Here is a 17,378-nt window from a genome sequence, read left to right on the forward strand (position 1 = left end):
GAAAAAAAGCAAGGTTTTATCTTTGTAGTGCCTGCAGCTTCCAGGGCTGTGTAAAAATAACAGCATGAGGAGGAGGAATCCAGAACTTTTACTGCTTTTTGATCAGCCCATCCTTCCTCTTTCCAGCACAGAAGGTTTTTAGTGGTAGCATAGTAGGAAAAGACACTGATGCAGTTTCCATTAGCAAACAGAAGGCATATTTTCTTCCTAAGTGTTAATCAGAAGACTGATGCCTACACTAAGAAGTAGTGTGAAGATAGATTCTTTACATGGCCAAGTGCTCCTATGTGAAGTGTTCATTCCAGTAGTAAAACCTGCTCCCAGAGGAGTGTTCAAGGTGCTAGGTGCCTGTCTTGTCTCTGAACAGACATAAAGCTGTCCTGGTGAGAGTGCAGGAGCTTACATTTCTGCTGTGCCCTTACTTTAGGCACCACCAATGGGGTGAACACAGGCAGAGGAATGATCCTCGTTTTCAAATTGTGGTAGCTAATGCCATTTAGAATACTCCTGAGATCTGATCCAAGTGTTCCCTGATGTCTTTGCATGTATAATTCTGGCCTGGATTGACTGTAGGGTCCCTCCATTCAGAATGAAACAAGTGATGCTGTGCTTTTTGTGCTTCTCTTTTCCCTCTAATAAGGCCAAAGTCTGGCTGCACTCATCAATAGCACTGCATTAGCAAAATCTGCAATACAGGTACGGTTTGCAGCAGCAAAAGACATTCTTCCACTGTAACTTTCCCAGCTTCCTAAATGAAATACAAAATCATCTTCTGTTGGTATAAAAATGTCAGTTAGGATTGTGATTCTTTGAAGTATTATATCAGAAAGGATTTACAGCACAGACCAGGTCTTTTAAATCGAGTGTTTGGCTTGAATATGTTAGATAGGCACTGCTGAAAAACAGAGAAGATTGAAGGGAACAGTTGCTTTCTGCTTTGATGTTATATTTAGGATGGAATTAACAACTGTATTTTCAGGAAAGGAGTCTGTTCTACAGGCTTGTTTGACTGAAGTCGTGTGTCAGGTTGAGGAATGTAGTGTAGGGCAGGAAGAAGGAATGCCCATCTGAAATTTGAGAAGCATGCCTCCTGCTTAGTAAAAATAACTGGAAAATAGTCCTGTGATTTTTCCCCAAACCAAATTGCTCTGTGATTTACTGTAAAAATAGCTACCTGATTTTCTTAAATGTTTTAGAAATTGGCGTGGTAGTATTTTACTTCCACTTAAATAGGATGGTTTGTTTCATAGATGCCCAACTTCTGATACCCTCAGTAATGTGAAATTATAGGTTACTCTGGTTCCATGAGTGCTCCTTCTGGCTGGACTAGGGGATGCTGGTGATACCTGTGTCTAAAAATGAAAGTCTAACACAAGGCTCTGTGATTTGAAAACTTTTATCTACTACAGCTCATAGTGGTTACAATCTCAGGAGCAGCTGGAAAAGAACAGAGCTATGCTGACATTTGGAACCTTGAAGTGTATTTTTAAACTTCCTTAGTATTTTTGATAGTGCTTGAAAAGTTTTAATGTATTTATCAATAAGCAAGGATGCACCCTAGAAATGCAGCATTTTATCTTAGGCAACTCTTTTGCAGGCAGATCTTGGATAGCATATAAAGCTCTTTGCTTCTGGAAAACATCATGTTTAAAAAAATAAGAAGAAACATCTTTACAAAAATAGATTTTATTATTACAATAATTTAAAAGAAGATTTTTTACTATTTCTCAACAAACAATATTGTAATAGGAATTATCAGTAACTGATCTATGGGAACAAGGATTATCATGGCTGTGTTCCTAGTGCAGGTGGTAGGTCCACTTCATCTATCTTCATTTTTAAAAGCTATCTTAAAATGACAGCAAAAGCATACTTGAGTGCTTGAAGGAGGTAATTACTCAGTGAAGCTTCCAAAGATAAGAAGTCAGAAGGAATAATTCTTCAGTCTGTGTTTGCATTGAAAAGCTGAACCCCTGCTGGAAGATCACCCAGCCAAAGGGAAGATGGTGAAGCACAGAGGTGCCAGAGGTCAGAGCCTGGGACTCTGCTGTGTACTGCCTTGGTTATCAATGGCAACACATAAAAATATTCCCTGAATGGAGAAGCACTTCAGTTTGAATGGACCCAATCTTGGAAGTAGTTGTACATATTTATTGTCACCACAGCTCAAGTAAAACACACATTGGAACAAATGCAGGATCAATCCAGTAAACTGCAGCCTATCCCTGCTTCAATCAAAATTAATTAGTGTTGTCATTAATGAGAATAAGAAAGCTCTTAAAATACTGTAACCTTCCCTATATTAAAAAAAATGCAGTGGCAAAACCATTGCATATTCTTACAAATTTCTGGAGCCCTAACACAGCTCAGTTTCTGGTATTTAAAGCACTGTCTTAACAAAAGTGTGACTGAGCAAGTCTAATATGAATTGTTGTAAATCCTTAATTTGGAAGTCTTTAGATTCAAGGAGTATCTCTTAATTTTCTGTGATTGCTGTTTGCATTCATCTGTTTTAAACAAAACAAAAAAAAATTTCTATATATTCATAGTATCAAATGAGAATGGCTGACAATTTGAATTTCTGAAATGGACTAAGCCAATCCACCTGGGTACATAATTACATACTTTTACTGGATCCCAAGTTACAAGGCTACAATAAAGTCATATAATTATCCCACAATATAAAAATTAATATGGATCCTAATCCTACAGGGATTTCATTTGGCCTACCAGGAGTTTCCAGGCTCCCAGAAATTCAGGTGGTCAACTCCAGTATATTCATCCTTCATTCCTTGTTACTTCAGGATCAGGATACCTATATTTTGGAGAGCAGCATTTGAGTACTCTTTGAGACACCTTCACAGAGTCTGATTCTTCATGGGGAATGTACCTAACACTCAAAATCTGAGCTCTCCTGTGACTCAAGCTGAGTTCTCAGTGCTAAGACTTCAGAAATCTTTTTTTTCCTCTTTCCCTTGATTAATTTCACTGTCTGAAATACAAAACTTCATCATTGTGCTTACATGATTCCATTAAGCCTATTAAGTACAATTCAGCCATTTCTAAAACTGTTTCAACTATGGCAAAGCATAGATCTTCTCCAAGTAAAATATTCTAAATTGTAAGACAGACCTGAAAACTTTCTTGTGTGTATCTTCCCCATAATCTCAAATTATAAGTGCCAAAGCAGTAAAAGGGTAGCAATGAGTCTTTCAGTCCATTCTTCCAAGCTGATACTCCCTGCACTTTTATTTTCTTCATTTAACTAAAGGTGAATCTTTCCATAAAAGCAGCTAAATCCATTTATTAAGTGATTGATAATCCTTTTTGCTTGCTATGGGAACAGCAAGATTTAAGTGCCTGAGGTGATGTACAATAAGACAAAATAATGCTCATTGGATAGCAGCAGTACACAGAGATTGACACACCAGATTCTGGATATCTATCTCTGAGAACTCTAAAACTTTCTCTATCATATGATTTAATCCAGCACAAATTTCAGGTTTAATGTCTGTGATCCCCTGCTGCATTCAGTCTCTGAGCAAGACTGACAACTTTTTCTACCCTTCTATAAAAATAATCTGAAAATTGAGGACATTAAAGAAAATGAAACCAGGTTCATTAGCATAGCAGAAACTATTGTGTGCAGCAACTGCCCTAACTTTTGTTATCCTTTTTCTGCTGACAGGTTATTTTCTATTACATCTCACTAAGCATTTTGAATAATTTCATCTTCAAACCCCACTCTTCAAACTATGGGAAGTAGAAACTCAGACAAAAGCTTTAGAACAATTTCTGTTTGCCCTTGATCAGCAACACTACCTGCTTTCCCACCCTTGACTGTAACAGTGTTGCCATTTTTGTCATCAGCACAAGCAATTATGCAAACCAGAAAATACCTGACAGGAGTGTACTTTCAGTTACACCATTTGCAGCAGGCACAATCACATTTTTGTTTCCTTTTTGCAGTGCTTTGCACCATGTCTTTGCTAATCACTAGAGGACCTCAGCATTGCTGTGGTGAAACACCTTGTGTTGAGCACTCAGATACCCATGAGAATCACAAGGAGGGATTTTCTGTTTGCTGTCACTGTTCAGTCTGTCTTAAGTGCTGGGCACCAGCCTGACCTAGGAATCACTGCAGTCAGTGAGCCTAAAGAAACTTATTGACTAGATATTATGATCTCTGCATCTGACTTAAGGAATCAGAGAGGCACTAAATATTCATTGAAAGGCACCACTTGACTTTTCTTCTTTTTTTTTTTTTTAAACCAGTAAATTTCCCAAGACTAATAACACAGGTTTCATTTCACTACACAGATCTTGCACTAAAGCAGTTAGTGTGGAGACATATGTGGATTTCAAACCTGGGGCACTTCCATATTGCTACAAACAGTTTCTACCATATGAAGCAGTTGTGTAATTCATTTGAAAATTATAACTTCTTCATGTCACAGTACCTGTTTTTAGTGTCTCCTCTTTTCCTTCCTGCATTTCCATATTTAACTAAACATACCTTCTTCCCTGGGATTAGTCACTGGTACCACCACACCTGGTATGTCTTAAATGTTGAAATGTTTCCTTAAAATTAAAGCCCTTTTTCTTTTCCCAATCCAATAATCTCCACTGAGAAAAAATGTTCTTCACAAAAGCGGCTGAGGATAAAAACAGACAATCAAAAAAGCTCAAGTTTTAAGATGTGTCTGTGTGCACTGAGATAACAGTTCAGGAACAACTCAGCCTACAATATCCCTGATGACTGAATTTGTCCTTTTTCAAGGCTAATTCTCTTCATCTTGAATATTATTTGCTAAATATCATGGAAGAAAAATGTAATTTCATCTATGATTTGTACTTGTAGGTTGAGTCTTGATGCACGACGCTTTGACAAAAGAGAAAATTATGGGGTAATAGAAAAGCAAGCTCTTCAGCATGTTAATCAGATCAGTCTTCCTGTTAAATGTTTCCTCCCTCAGGTCTTGACAAGGTGATGGCTTTTGGAGAATGGAGGTTCTCAATATCATCTGTGTGCTGGATACCATGGCTTCTGTCAATCACTTGTGAGCTTGCTTTGCTTGCAGCAAACCTAACAGATGATTATTCTGTCTGCTTCAGAGAGCCTGGCTCAACAGGCCCTTCCCCTCCTAAGCATATGTCATCTTCCCTAGATAATTAGATGGTACATATCCCTTCTGACCTTTTGCTTCAGCTAGCCACCATTCCTTATTACCACTCAGGTCAGAAAAGCGAAGTATCCTCACCCTCTGGTACTCCTGAAGGCTGAGTTCTTGATCACTTCTAGCTTGAAATGCAAAAACAGCATAGAAGATCTGAAAAAGGAAAGCCACATAAGCAAAAATCAGAATTGAAAAATGTAGCCACATGTTACTGTGTAGCTGTGTATCAAACCAGCGTTCAACTTCGTGGCCCGCAATTTATAGACAGGGCCAAATAAAAGGTAAAATTGAAGCATCTGGGGAGTTCTGCATGACAAAGCAATCTCCAAGACCTCATCACCTTACAACACTGGTAAGGTTTTCAGCTCACACCAAGTAGCCATGGATTGCATGAAGAATTTTTCAGCAAGGTTTCCTCATGGGGAATCACCTCTCCTAAAGCTCCTGTGCTAAAATGTGGCACATGGGTCACTTCTGTGCCTTGCTGATCAGCATTCTTGTCACAGCTTTCTTGTCACCAGTAAGTTGAAAAATCCCCCAAACTGAGCTATTTTGCAAGTTCCTGCTCCGTATGAGAACCTTGGGGTGGGATACATGGGGTGGGATAATGCAAGTGTGTTTTCTGCAACACAGGACTGCAATTCACAGTTTAACTGATTCTCATTTCCTACCTCACAGCTATTTAAGAGCAGAGAATAACGAATTCCTATGTCACACTGACAGATTGGTGCCAGTCTTTTCTGGTGTGAGAGGAAACCATTTAAATTACTAACAGTATAATTTTAGATTTTAAATAGGAACAACAAGAAGACAGGCACAGTGTGTATCATACTTACCTGCTGCTCATCCATACCCTGAAGAGCACCAGTCCCCGTGCCATTAATTGCAGGATTTTCACAGAAGTGGAAAGGTGAGCAGCTCTTACTCTTCTGGTACCCTGGACTGCTTGTGCTGCTGTCAGCAGAGGGCCGTGAAGAGACAAAGAGGCTGATGTCATCAAAATCATCATCACCAAAGCCATTTTCTGCTGCATCCTTCTGTGCTTTGCCAGGATTGTATGGCTTCAGGAAGGAGGAATACACATAGCCTGTGAGGACTAGAAACCAGAATAAAGAGACAGAAAATAAATAAACAGCAAAACGCTGCTAAAATAATTTCAAAACCAACTGCTTTATGCAGCTGTCAGCATGACAGAGGCAAACAGATGGGGCCAGAATGAAAGGAAATCAATATCCCAAAGGGAAGCTGTTATTGGGATATTTGTGCAGAGAACTCACTTCCTGTGTCAACAAGCCATCTGCTTGTGCTTCCAAAGGGGTCCTTTTTCTCCACAACAGCCACCACGTCTCCTTCCTGCACGTCAATATCGAATTCCTGCACGGCGTTGCACTTGCGCTTAGCCTGGTACAGCGACTCGGTGCTGTTGGTGGCCAGCAGCTTGGACCTGTGCTCCTCTGTCTGCCGTGGGGACTCCAGCTGGAAACAAATCATATTCATCCTCAGTAATGCTGGGGCCATTTCCAGGTAAAAATCTGTATAAAAATGCTGCATGTGGCAACTGACCTAGCATTTTCACACACAAACCAAGGAGTTACACCGGGACCAAATCTCTCCTGCGAATGCAGGAAGAACTTGTCCCACTGCTATATTAACAGGTGAGCAATAAAGGGCAGATTTCAAAGAAATGTAGGAATTTCACTAATTAAAGACCTCTTAGTCTGTCCTCTGCTCTCAAAGAGGTGCTGTTCTGTATGTGAACTCTCTCCTGCTTAATTGGTTTTCCATAGCCATGACCTTTGTATTCCAATGTAATATCACAGAAAAAGCATAATCCAAAAATGGGCTGAGGTGTGCTAAGGCCACATAAAAACTTGCATGATAAGGCATTTGGCAAAAAAAAAAAATCAGTGGTACCCAAAATGGCTGCTTTTTGTGTGAAATTACCTCTCTAAATGAGGGCAAGATGCCATTACCTGCTGGAAGCATATTCATTTCAGGGTTTGGTTAGAGGGCAGGGAGGGGGGTGCTGCACATCAATGGGATCTTAACATACCACAGAAGCAAGAGCACCTGTGCCTGCACTGATGCTGAAAGGAATTCTACAACTGCCCCAGCTTCTCCTGTAAACCTGCACCCAAGTCCTTATTTTTCTGTAAATCAAACTCCTAAAACCTCCAGAAACATCTGATGAGATTGGGAACACAGATTTCCTGGTGGATTTTCTGAATGTTCTGCTGTGGGTGTGTATGTTTGTGTATATATGTGTAAACACCAGTGCACATAACCACAGCTGAGCACAAGGAAAAAACTATTTCTGAATTAGAAGACTAAGATGCACTGTAAGAGCATTTAACAAAGCAAGTTACCAAAAATATACCTAATCCTTACCATGTGCTTAAAGGGCTAAGAGCAATTTGAGGTAATTTCAAGTGGATTTTCAAGATATTAACATGAAAAAAGTGAAAAATCTTCAGAGGTTACTGGTCAATGAAAACTTTACTCCAACAACCTGATTCAGAGTCACAGTGGGGAGAAAAAGCCCAAACCTTTAGGTAGCATAAAAATGGATTTTTTTCAACAGCGATTGAAAGAGGATGCTTCATACACAATTGGGATGTATGGTACTCACCGGAAAAGGAACAGGTTTCTTTTTTTCCAGGCTCAATTTTCCCTCAATAAAGATTGTACTGATGTTTTCTTTTACAAAATTCAGCTTGTGAACCTCCTCTATCAATTGATTATGCACTTCCCAGATGCTTGAGGAGGACAGCTGCAAACACAAATGTGGGTTAGATCTCATGTACAAAATGGGAGGGAGATTGGAGAGAGCAGATTTAATTTAATTTGCTGAGTGCTAGGAGTCAGGAAATCTGACAAGTTATGACTATTTTCTGCAGAGCCCATAAGCAGTGCAATCTCTACATATGAGATGTAAAGAGAAGCAAGGTCTTTGCTTAAAGAAAGTCTCTACTAGATGCTATTACATTTAAATGGCATAGAAATTGAAGTTAAATCATTAAAAATATTCTAAACGGTGATGAAGATTAAGAGCCTGCATTTATGCTACTGAACCACCTGCTTTCACATGCAAATGGGCATCTCAGCAGCTATCAGAGTGGCCAGTGTGCTACAAGGTTTGGAGCAGTTTATCCCACAGCTGTGTGTTTGTGCAACTGAGAGCTGCAAACAGGTTAAAAAAATGTTGGGTAACTGAGTCTCTGTCTGTGGCACTGAATAAGTGATTTTCATATATGCTTAATACCAAATGGATTTGCTGATGTAAACAGGAAAAAAAGAAAAATAAGGTAATTTTGTAGCCAGACCCTCCCAGAAAACAATGCCCAATACAACAGCTTTCAACACATGAAAAACATCAAATTACAGGGATGAAATTTCTTCATGCAGAAAAATCCTTAATTTTCCCATTAAACACCATAGCTCTATGTTTTGATCCTGACCTAGCTTGCTTAATTTTTCAGCTGCCCCTTACTATAATGTGCTCTGTTCCAGCCTTGATAGAAAAAAATACTCCAGAATTGCCTTTCTACAGTGTGTTTCCCAAGCAGCCTTGCTCTGTTCAGGTGAGTGGATTTGTAGGTGTGAAAGGCATTGTTGTAGCTGTGTTTCTCAGGGGGTTCGAGTCCTCCAGGTGAGGCTATTCATTACTGCTGAGAGATATCTGCAGGAGTTTCTGCATCATATTTGGGGTTTAAATCACCTTGATTTTCATAAACACTATTTCATCGGTACTCCTAACTTGTTTCTCTTTTGCAGTCATCTGTAACTCTGCAGTCTAGCAGCAAATGAGGTGTTCATGTACTTTCTTATAATTTCCTGTGTTTTCTAGGCTAGTCAGAGTACATGCTAAGATGTGCTAGCAGCTGCCTTCTTTTTGCCTCCCTGTAATACTGTTGCCATTACTGTCCTGCAACAGCAGGAACAGTCCCATTAGGATCATTCTCAATGAAAAACCCATGTCTGATAAGAGCTCAGAACAGAACTTCCTCAAAATTCACTCCAGGCTGACCTTACTGTGGCCTTCAGTACATAAAGGGGGCCTACAGGAAAGCTGGAGAGGGGCATTTTACAAGGGCATGTAGTGGCAGAACAAGGGGGATGGCTTTAAACTGAGAGAGGACAGGTTTAGATTGGTTGCTGTGACCCTGGTGAGGCACTGAAATGGCTTCTGCAAGGAAGCTGTGGGTTCCTTATCCCTGGAAGCTTTAAAGACCAGGTTGGATGGGGCTTTGAGCAACCTGGTCTAGTGGAAAGTGTCCTTGTTAATGGCAGGGGAATTGGAACTAGATGGTCTTTAAGATCCCTTCCAACGAAACCACTTTGATTCTAAGAACTTAATCTGTACTGAGCTTGCAAAGGAAAAAAAAAAAAAAACAATCTAACTGTGTTCAGCAGAACAAACAAAGTCACAAAATCAGTAAATCAGTGTAGCTTTGTAGATATGTGTCCTACATAACTTTAGCCAAAGCATACAGAAAGAAGAAAAGAGAAATTAAGACACAGCCACACCTGTTTCTAATGTACTTACTGGAACAGGCACCATGACAGCAGAGTTTGACTGAAGTGCTGCAAACATAATATTCCTGAGGAGGGTGATGAAGAAATGTAGACAGTTCAACACAATCTTTTTGGCTGCTCTGTTGAATACCTGAAGTTCTTCCACTAGCTGTGCATTTAGAGCCTCATATTCTTTCTTTGCCAGCTCCAGCTCTTCTCCAGCTGACCTCTGAATGTAGCTGTTGTAGTCCAACAACTTGTCATAGCGCTTCTGGATGAGCTTCTGGGGGCCTGGAAACAGGGCTTGAAGTGCTGAGAGAGGAGTCAAGACAAGCTTGTCCAGCTGAGCCATCTGGAAAGTACAAACCAAACCTACTCATTACCTTATTCACACAGTCTATCAGATGCCATAAGGGGCTGAGCCTGATGGCAGCCCATCAAGCAATCTGTTAATCACTCTTCACAAAGCTTTGCTGCCAGAGGCAGTTTCAAGCAGGGTCCAGCATGACTTAGAATCTCCTTCATAACGGGAGATGTTCAATTTTTAGATGTTAGTTTTTCAGTTTTCAGTCTCTGCAAATGGCAGCGGTCCCTTGGAGCATGCAGCCTCAAGTACTGCCCCTAGGGAGCTGCCACTGGGGGAAAACAGCAAGGATTGGTCAAGTGGTCAAATGAAACTGGGATTTCCTTGGCTGGAAGGCCCACATCAATATACACTCTAAAGCCAATGAGGTCTTATTAAGTGGGAGATTTGAATTCTCTCAAAGCTGCTTTTTTTTTTTCCTTTTCCCTCTCCTGGAAACAGCTGTAACTCAATTCCTGTTTAAGCAAACACAAACAATCACTTGATTTGATTAAATTAGGTTATGCTTGTTGGTTTTATCTCTAGTAATCAACAAAATTAGACACCTGGTAAAAAAACCAGTCTTCCTCAGACTTTTCCATTAGTCTCTAATTGTCTCATGGGATTAATATTGCATGAAATAAAATTTATTTTTGTAAGTAATTTGTTCAAATACAGCACAGGCTGGTAGTGAGTGAAATTCATCATCAGATTAAAGCCCTTGGACATTCTGTGTGAATTAAGTTGTTGAGTTGGATGTGAGAATAAAAAAGCAGCTGCCTCTGCATTCTCAAAAACATAGCAGAGTTGAGGACAGATCCATTTTAGCCCCAGAGCTGCTCTCCAAGGCCAAGATGATGTACACTGGCTAAATAGCTCCTATTTTATTTCCACCTGAAAAACTGGGCTGTGTTTAGTGAACCAGGTTTTGATGCATTAAGAAAACAATTCTTCCAAACTGCTGGACTTGATTTCTTAAAAAGAGGCTACTGGGAATTTCTGCCCTGAAAATTTTCCAAAAATCTAATGAGAGAGGAAGGTGTACATTATTGACAAATGTACCTCCACCTCTGAATTTTTCCAGCTTGAGCAGCTGTTTAAATAAGCAGCCTGTCCCATTTTGAAAAGACATTTAAGTACCTTATTAGGGCCAGGCATTAGAGTTCATTTTAATTCTGAAAGCAGAAGACTAGTTGAAAAACTATTACTATTTTTAAAATTGCTTTATTAATTACTATGGGCTATATTTAGATTTTTCGTGGTTTCCCTACATGAAGGATTTGACAGTTCTATGTTAATATCTGGACTTGATGATCTAAAAGGCTTTTTTCCAGTTAATAAATCTGAGATTTTTACAGATCTGTGATTCCAGGAGCTAACAGTACATAAGCACAATATCAATCACAAAAGTCACTCAAACTGAAAGTGCTAGTAACAAAAATATCAAGGCAACAATCTGCTGCTCTTTGCTGAAGTTTAGATGAAACAAATACAGAATTGTTCAGGTGATACAAATTTAACACAAACCCAGGAATTTGGCTTGACAGGTTTTCTTCCATTCTTCTAAGGAAAATACAATTCATTTATATTGTATTTTATCTTAAGTTTCTACATAAATTCAACCAAAACCCCCACTTATCTTTCCCAACAGATTCCTGAGCTGGTTTTTTTTTCCTCTTTTCTGTGCTAGTCTTCCTCACATACAGCTGTTTTCTCAGACATACAGACAGCTGTGTAACAGTGGGCATTGCATTTACTTACAAAGTCTTCACACAGATTTGCAGTGTTGGTCTGTTTTTCCGAACAGTCATTGACTTTGTCATCTTTATCTTGCAGGATTTCCTGAAGCTCAATTATATTCTGGGCAGCCAGATGTATAGAATCCTAAATGAAAACATGGTAGGAAGATGAAACTATTACAATCTGTTTTAATATGCTGCATTCACTCATTCATCTTCTCAGTAATACTTCTGGAATCAGAAATATTTTCCATCTCCAACACCTGTGCAGTTGCTGCACAGTTTTCAGTCATTGTGAGGTTGTTTACTGTGATAATATTTTCCTCTGCTTTGTCTATTTTCAGTGTAAACTATTTAAGAATCAAGCTGTTAATGTTCAACTGAAAGAATTATGCCCTAAACTGATGAATATCCCACTGGAATTCAGCTACTCCTCAGCAAGAAGCCAGCTTACCACACATCCTCAAAAATCTCTTTTGGGGGACAAAGTAGGACTAAGTGGTGTATTTCAGTTACTCAGAATTTAAATCTCAATGAAGTGTGGATCCATTTGGATAAGGAGCTGTCAGCACCACTGCAGGCAGCAGCCCTCCTTGGCTGAGCTCCCTGGCCTTTCCCTGTTTGTGGAACCAAGCACCATAAGCCCTGGCCAGCTGGCTATTGATCTTGCCTATCTCCCAAACAGCCTCCCTGCCTGGCTAGGGCACTCTTACCCTTGGACAGGCTTCATGCCATCTACAAAGCTGGCAAGTGGTCCATGGGAGGGGCAGGCTGATAAATCACAAGCCAACCCTCAGTTCTGGAGAGGAGGGTTGAAGCACAGACATTTTAGAGAACTCGAGCACTCTGCACATCTAATGCTAACCCTCATGGGAAAAGAGAAGGAGTCCTTCCATCCACAATATGTATTTTAGGATGTTTTAATTTATGGGGCTGCAGCTCAGTTCTTCAATCTTTAATGAGAAGATTGGTTCAATCCCAGTTTGTCCTTCACTGCAGCAGATGGGAGTGACAGCTTCACACAGAGATTGAAAGTCCTGACTGTGCCACCAGACAGAACCTTCTTCTCTGCACCTGTGGATCTCCACAGAACCTGCCTCTGTCAGGGGGAAAATGCAAAACTGTGGACTTCAAAATTTCTTTCCATTGGCTCCGTAAGGCAGTGGCAGCAAAGCCTATTTATTTAATATTCTGATGTAGACAGCCCTGCTAATAAATAATTTGGTGTTGCCCAGCCAGTAGAAATGTGTGTCAAACTGGTTATGGACAGGGTTTGTGACCACAGATTGCAGAAAGGCCTGTACCCACCTGGAGATGTTGTGAATAGAGCGAAATGTTCTTCACACACAATTTCACAGTCTTCTCTAGACTTTGGAACAACTTTTCTTCCTTATCAAAAGTTCCATCTTTCACCTAAAATAGACATTTGCACTGTTATTTTGGCAGCCCAAAGGAGCCTGGCTAACGAAATAAACATCTAGAGCGCTGCTAGAAAAATCTCTGAACTCCTCCCTTTGAAAACAGATCAACCCCTAATTCTCCCAAGCTCCAGCTGTAATTAAAGAAAAGTCAAAACCACCAGGCAACACGGCAGAGAATTCCATTTTTAATGCTTATGGGAGCAGAGAGTTGCTTTACTACAAGGTCAACAAAACGCTTCATTTTCCTGTGTGCTGTTGTTCCACCTGAGAAAAGGACAGGGGGGAAAGGTGGGATGGGTACTTGGGAGGAGAAGGTGGGATGGATACTTGGGAGGAGAAGGTAGGGTGGGTATTTGGGAGTTAAAGGTGGGATGGGTATTTGGGAGGAGAAGGTGGAATGGGTATTGCAGAGGAAAAGGTGGGATGGGTATTTGGGAGAAAAAGGTGGGATGGGTATTCAGGAGGAGAAGGTGGGATGGATATTCGGCAGGAGAAGGCGGGCTGGCTGTTCCGAAGGAGAAGGCGGGGTGGCTATTCCGGAGGAGAAGGCGGGATGTGATGGCTATTTGGGAGGAGAAGGCGAGATGGCTATTCCGGAGGAGAAGTTGGGATGGATATTCGGGAGGAGAAGGAGAGACGGCTATTCCGGAGGGGGGCCGCAGCCGCTCTCCCGCACGCCGGCTGCAGGTGGAGCTGTTATCCCAGAGCTGTTATCCCAGAGCCGAGCCAGCCTCTCCTCAGGAAACGCCGGCAGCCGCCGATGGCCTCGGGAAACTTCTTAATCCCGCCCTGAACACGCGGTCAGTTCTGCCCCTCTTTTCCTGCAGGGGCTTCAGAAATCTCAAGTCACGTCTCAGTGTTTTTGCCGTGGGGGTGTCGGCGTGTTTCAAGACGTGAGTCGGGAACTTTCTCAGTCTAATTAAGCAGGAGAGGCGGCTGAATCTCTAACAGATGCATTCTGATACTAAAATGATCCTCAAACGTTTAAAGCTTAATTAGAAACAAAACCAAAAAAACATAAACCAGAAGTTTCTAAAGAAGAAAAAAAAAGGGAAAAGAAAAAATCACATATCCTCTTAATCAAATTTAATTCCCTTTTTCTCTGATTTTATAGTCTTGCTGGTGTCTGTCACATTTTGAATACAAAAATTTCCACTGTATAAATAAATGAACAGGAAAAAAATATATGTGAGTGATTTGGATCAGAGGAAGAGAAGAAACACTGATAAAAAACAAACCAGGAAAAAATGGCATGTATCTTGTGAAGTCACATCTAGAAAGGCAAGTGACCTTGTATAATCAGCCATCTCATGCAGTGAGGTGCACTGGATATCACTTTCAAGGTCGTTTGTAATTGATTTTCTTTGAGATTTCAATTTAAGCTTTCCTGAAAATGTTTATCCTGCTAGGTTTTGAATTACAACTTTGAAATTATGAAGGAGGATTTTACTTTTGGCCAGCCAACACCCATCAGACTCATCACAGAGTTCTTTCTCTCTGTAGTTTTGAGGGTTCCAGGTCTTTGCACGTGTAGAGGCAAACCCGAGGTATTGCTCATCTTCCTTGGTGGATTCCAAACCTTTAATGCTACAACAGGAGCAAGATGGACTGAACACCTTCTCAGCCCTGACAATAATTATTGCCAGGGTATCTGCAAAATGCTGACCTCAGGCTGAGTTTCACAAAACTACCTCTCACTTCCTCTCTGCTGAAGACCAGAAGTTTGAGAAACTCTTGTGTAAAAAAGGAAAAGGTGGAGAACACATTATATTATTTTCTGTTTCAATCACAATGATCTTTCCTGTCCTCTGTGACAGTCAGAAAATGACGTTATAAATTAGGTAGGAAAAAAAGCAGCACCACAAACTCCATTTCCAACACGTTTTGAAAAACACCCTGTGCAAAAGCAGAACTGAAGCTGTCAATGCAAATCTGCAGTTGGATGAGTAAGTACCTGAGGTTCTCCCCTCGTCAGTATTTTCAGATGGCTGGTGACCCTCTTGGATTTCTTGCTAATGGAGTGAATATTCAGTCGGGCAAACTTTTCTTTAAGGGTTTCATCATCATCATTCTTCCTATACTTCAGCACTGCAGACAGGGAATTTCATTACATCAATAGTCTGTATTCACAGGACTTTTCACCAGAACAGGCACACAAATATGAAACTATTTGAAAGCAGACACTTTGATGTAATTTGGGGTAATGTTGTGTGAAAATGCTCAAGAGGATGAAAACCCCATTATCAACAGTAACCCTGGGGAGAGCGAAGTTAGGGCTTCAACCTGGCAAATCTAAAAAAAATATTGCTATTACTGCATCTTAATTATTATCAGTGTTTGCAACTGCATTACAGACACTATAACATTAATCCTTTCTCTGTTTTCATACTGGAGTTATCAGTCAGGTAACATAGTTGGCTGAGGACAAGGGACATTAAGGCATTGTTACCCTCTTGAAACTCAATGTATTACACACCTTGCGTGGCACCAGCTAAAATTTATATAGTGAAATATCTGAGCTGAAATATATCTTGTAATGGCCAGCCCAAACCTACAAAGAACTTTCTGTGCTTTCTTACCTAAATCTTTTCTCCTTTTAAGTTCATTGATGTTCCAATTAATGGTTCTCATAGTAAAAAGGGCATGTTGTAGTGCCTCGTGGTCAGGGTGAGTAGCAGGAGTTGAGTTCAAGAGCTCCCGGAGTAACAAGGGATATTTCATCAGCCGTTGCACTGGTTTGATCAACAGGGATCCCAGGTCCATTAGATTTGGCTTTCCTCTGTAATTTACACAAAATTAATTGTCACAAAATTAGAAATTCCTTGAATTGCAATTACTACTCAAGTCAAAAAACTTGAGTGGTAATTGCATAAAAAATTGCATAAATAAAAATAAGATAGATCTGTGGGGGAACAGGGGTGTTGTAAACGAAACCCTGCTGTCACCCCCTCAACAAGAAATACACCCCAGCTCTTTGAATTTTCTGTTTTCAGAACTTAGCAGACATCAGCTCTGAAACCATCCCACTCAGTCTAAAGGTGCATGTGCTATAACTCACACATCACAACATCCAGGAAGGGAGATGTAGGTGGAAGAACAAATAACAGGAAGTTTGAGAAATGCATGTGAGAGCAGGGCTGTTACATCCTGCTCTGGGCCCCCAGGCTTAAAACTGCAACATTTCCATGCTGTGGGTAACTGGGATGCCTGTTCACAGTGCATCCCTTCTCACTACACCCCTGACTTGGCACAGAGACCCCTAAGCTTTACAGCCTTTCACCTGGGGCTTTACTTTGCTGGCTGCCAGTCAGTTATTTCTAATGATGCCTTGGCTTCCAAAGGGTACCAAGTATGGCCTGGGAAATGTTGAACACACAGGATATTCACACAGGCTTGATCCAGCCTGCTGGAAGACTCCCTTACATAAAGGCAAAGCAGGCATCTGGCCAGGGTGGCAGAAGGGTGAGAGCAGGACAGTCCCAGCTCCCAGCATGGGCACAGGGATGCTCTGTGGCTCTAGGCCCAGCTGGCTGGGCTGGGGCAGCAGAGCAGCATCCCCAGGCATTCAAGTGGCTCAGGCCATGAAGGGCCCCCTGAGCTCTTGGGCCAGCTGAACTCACACTCCAGCCCTGCTCCAGACTTTGCTTACACTCTCCAGGCTGGAATGGGAGAGGCTGTGCAGTCTGTGGGCTGCCACAACAGCCTCAAAGGAAACAGGAAAGGACTGAGCCACATGTGCCTTCATCACCTTCCATGTGGGTCTCCCCAGAAACATGGGGTCTCCCCAGAACAGGTAACACCAACCACCAGGTGGCCAAGAGCAGGGCCAGCCACTGCTGAGGCTCCAGCAGCAGGACAGACATGTCCATGGCCTCCCCTCATGACAGCACACTCCTCAGCAAACCAGGCACAGCTCCAGCACCAGCTACCTGGCACCTCCCCATTGAAACTGAGCATGAGCTCCTGGTGACAGTGTGGAGGGCAGTAAAACAGAGCAAGCTTTACATTTGCATGCCCAGAAAGGCTCTTTTGGAGCAGAAAAGGTTTTCTGACATTAACTATGCAAGAGTTAAGGGTAGACAAAGAAGGATTTCTGCATATGGAAAGATGAAATGACACAATGTAGAAGGAAAGTACAAAAAATAGGGAACAGCCACATGGTTTTGCAGGCTGACATCTATTG

At 41.2% G+C, this 17,378-nt stretch overlaps 1 protein-coding gene across 1 annotated transcript in view; it reads right to left on the minus strand.

Moving 5' to 3' along the window:
* Positions 1 to 5,144: 5,144 nt before the first annotated feature.
* Positions 5,145 to 17,378, minus strand: part of ARHGEF38 (Rho guanine nucleotide exchange factor 38) — a 35,886-nt gene continuing 23,652 nt past the window's right edge. The window contains exons 6-14 of the mRNA XM_059471214.1: positions 15,775 to 15,974; positions 15,150 to 15,283; positions 13,083 to 13,187; positions 11,797 to 11,919; positions 9,724 to 10,044; positions 7,807 to 7,947; positions 6,455 to 6,653; positions 6,014 to 6,273; positions 5,145 to 5,330 (exon numbers count right to left, since the gene is read on the minus strand). Of these exons, the coding sequence (XP_059327197.1) occupies positions 5,145 to 5,330; positions 6,014 to 6,273; positions 6,455 to 6,653; positions 7,807 to 7,947; positions 9,724 to 10,044; positions 11,797 to 11,919; positions 13,083 to 13,187; positions 15,150 to 15,283; positions 15,775 to 15,974 (1,669 nt within the window). The remainder of the gene's footprint in view (positions 5,331 to 6,013; positions 6,274 to 6,454; positions 6,654 to 7,806; positions 7,948 to 9,723; positions 10,045 to 11,796; positions 11,920 to 13,082; positions 13,188 to 15,149; positions 15,284 to 15,774; positions 15,975 to 17,378) is intronic.

Source organism: Ammospiza nelsoni, chromosome 4, assembly GCF_027579445.1.
Source record: "Ammospiza nelsoni isolate bAmmNel1 chromosome 4, bAmmNel1.pri, whole genome shotgun sequence".
NCBI classification, from domain to species: Eukaryota; Metazoa; Chordata; class Aves; order Passeriformes; family Passerellidae; genus Ammospiza; species Ammospiza nelsoni.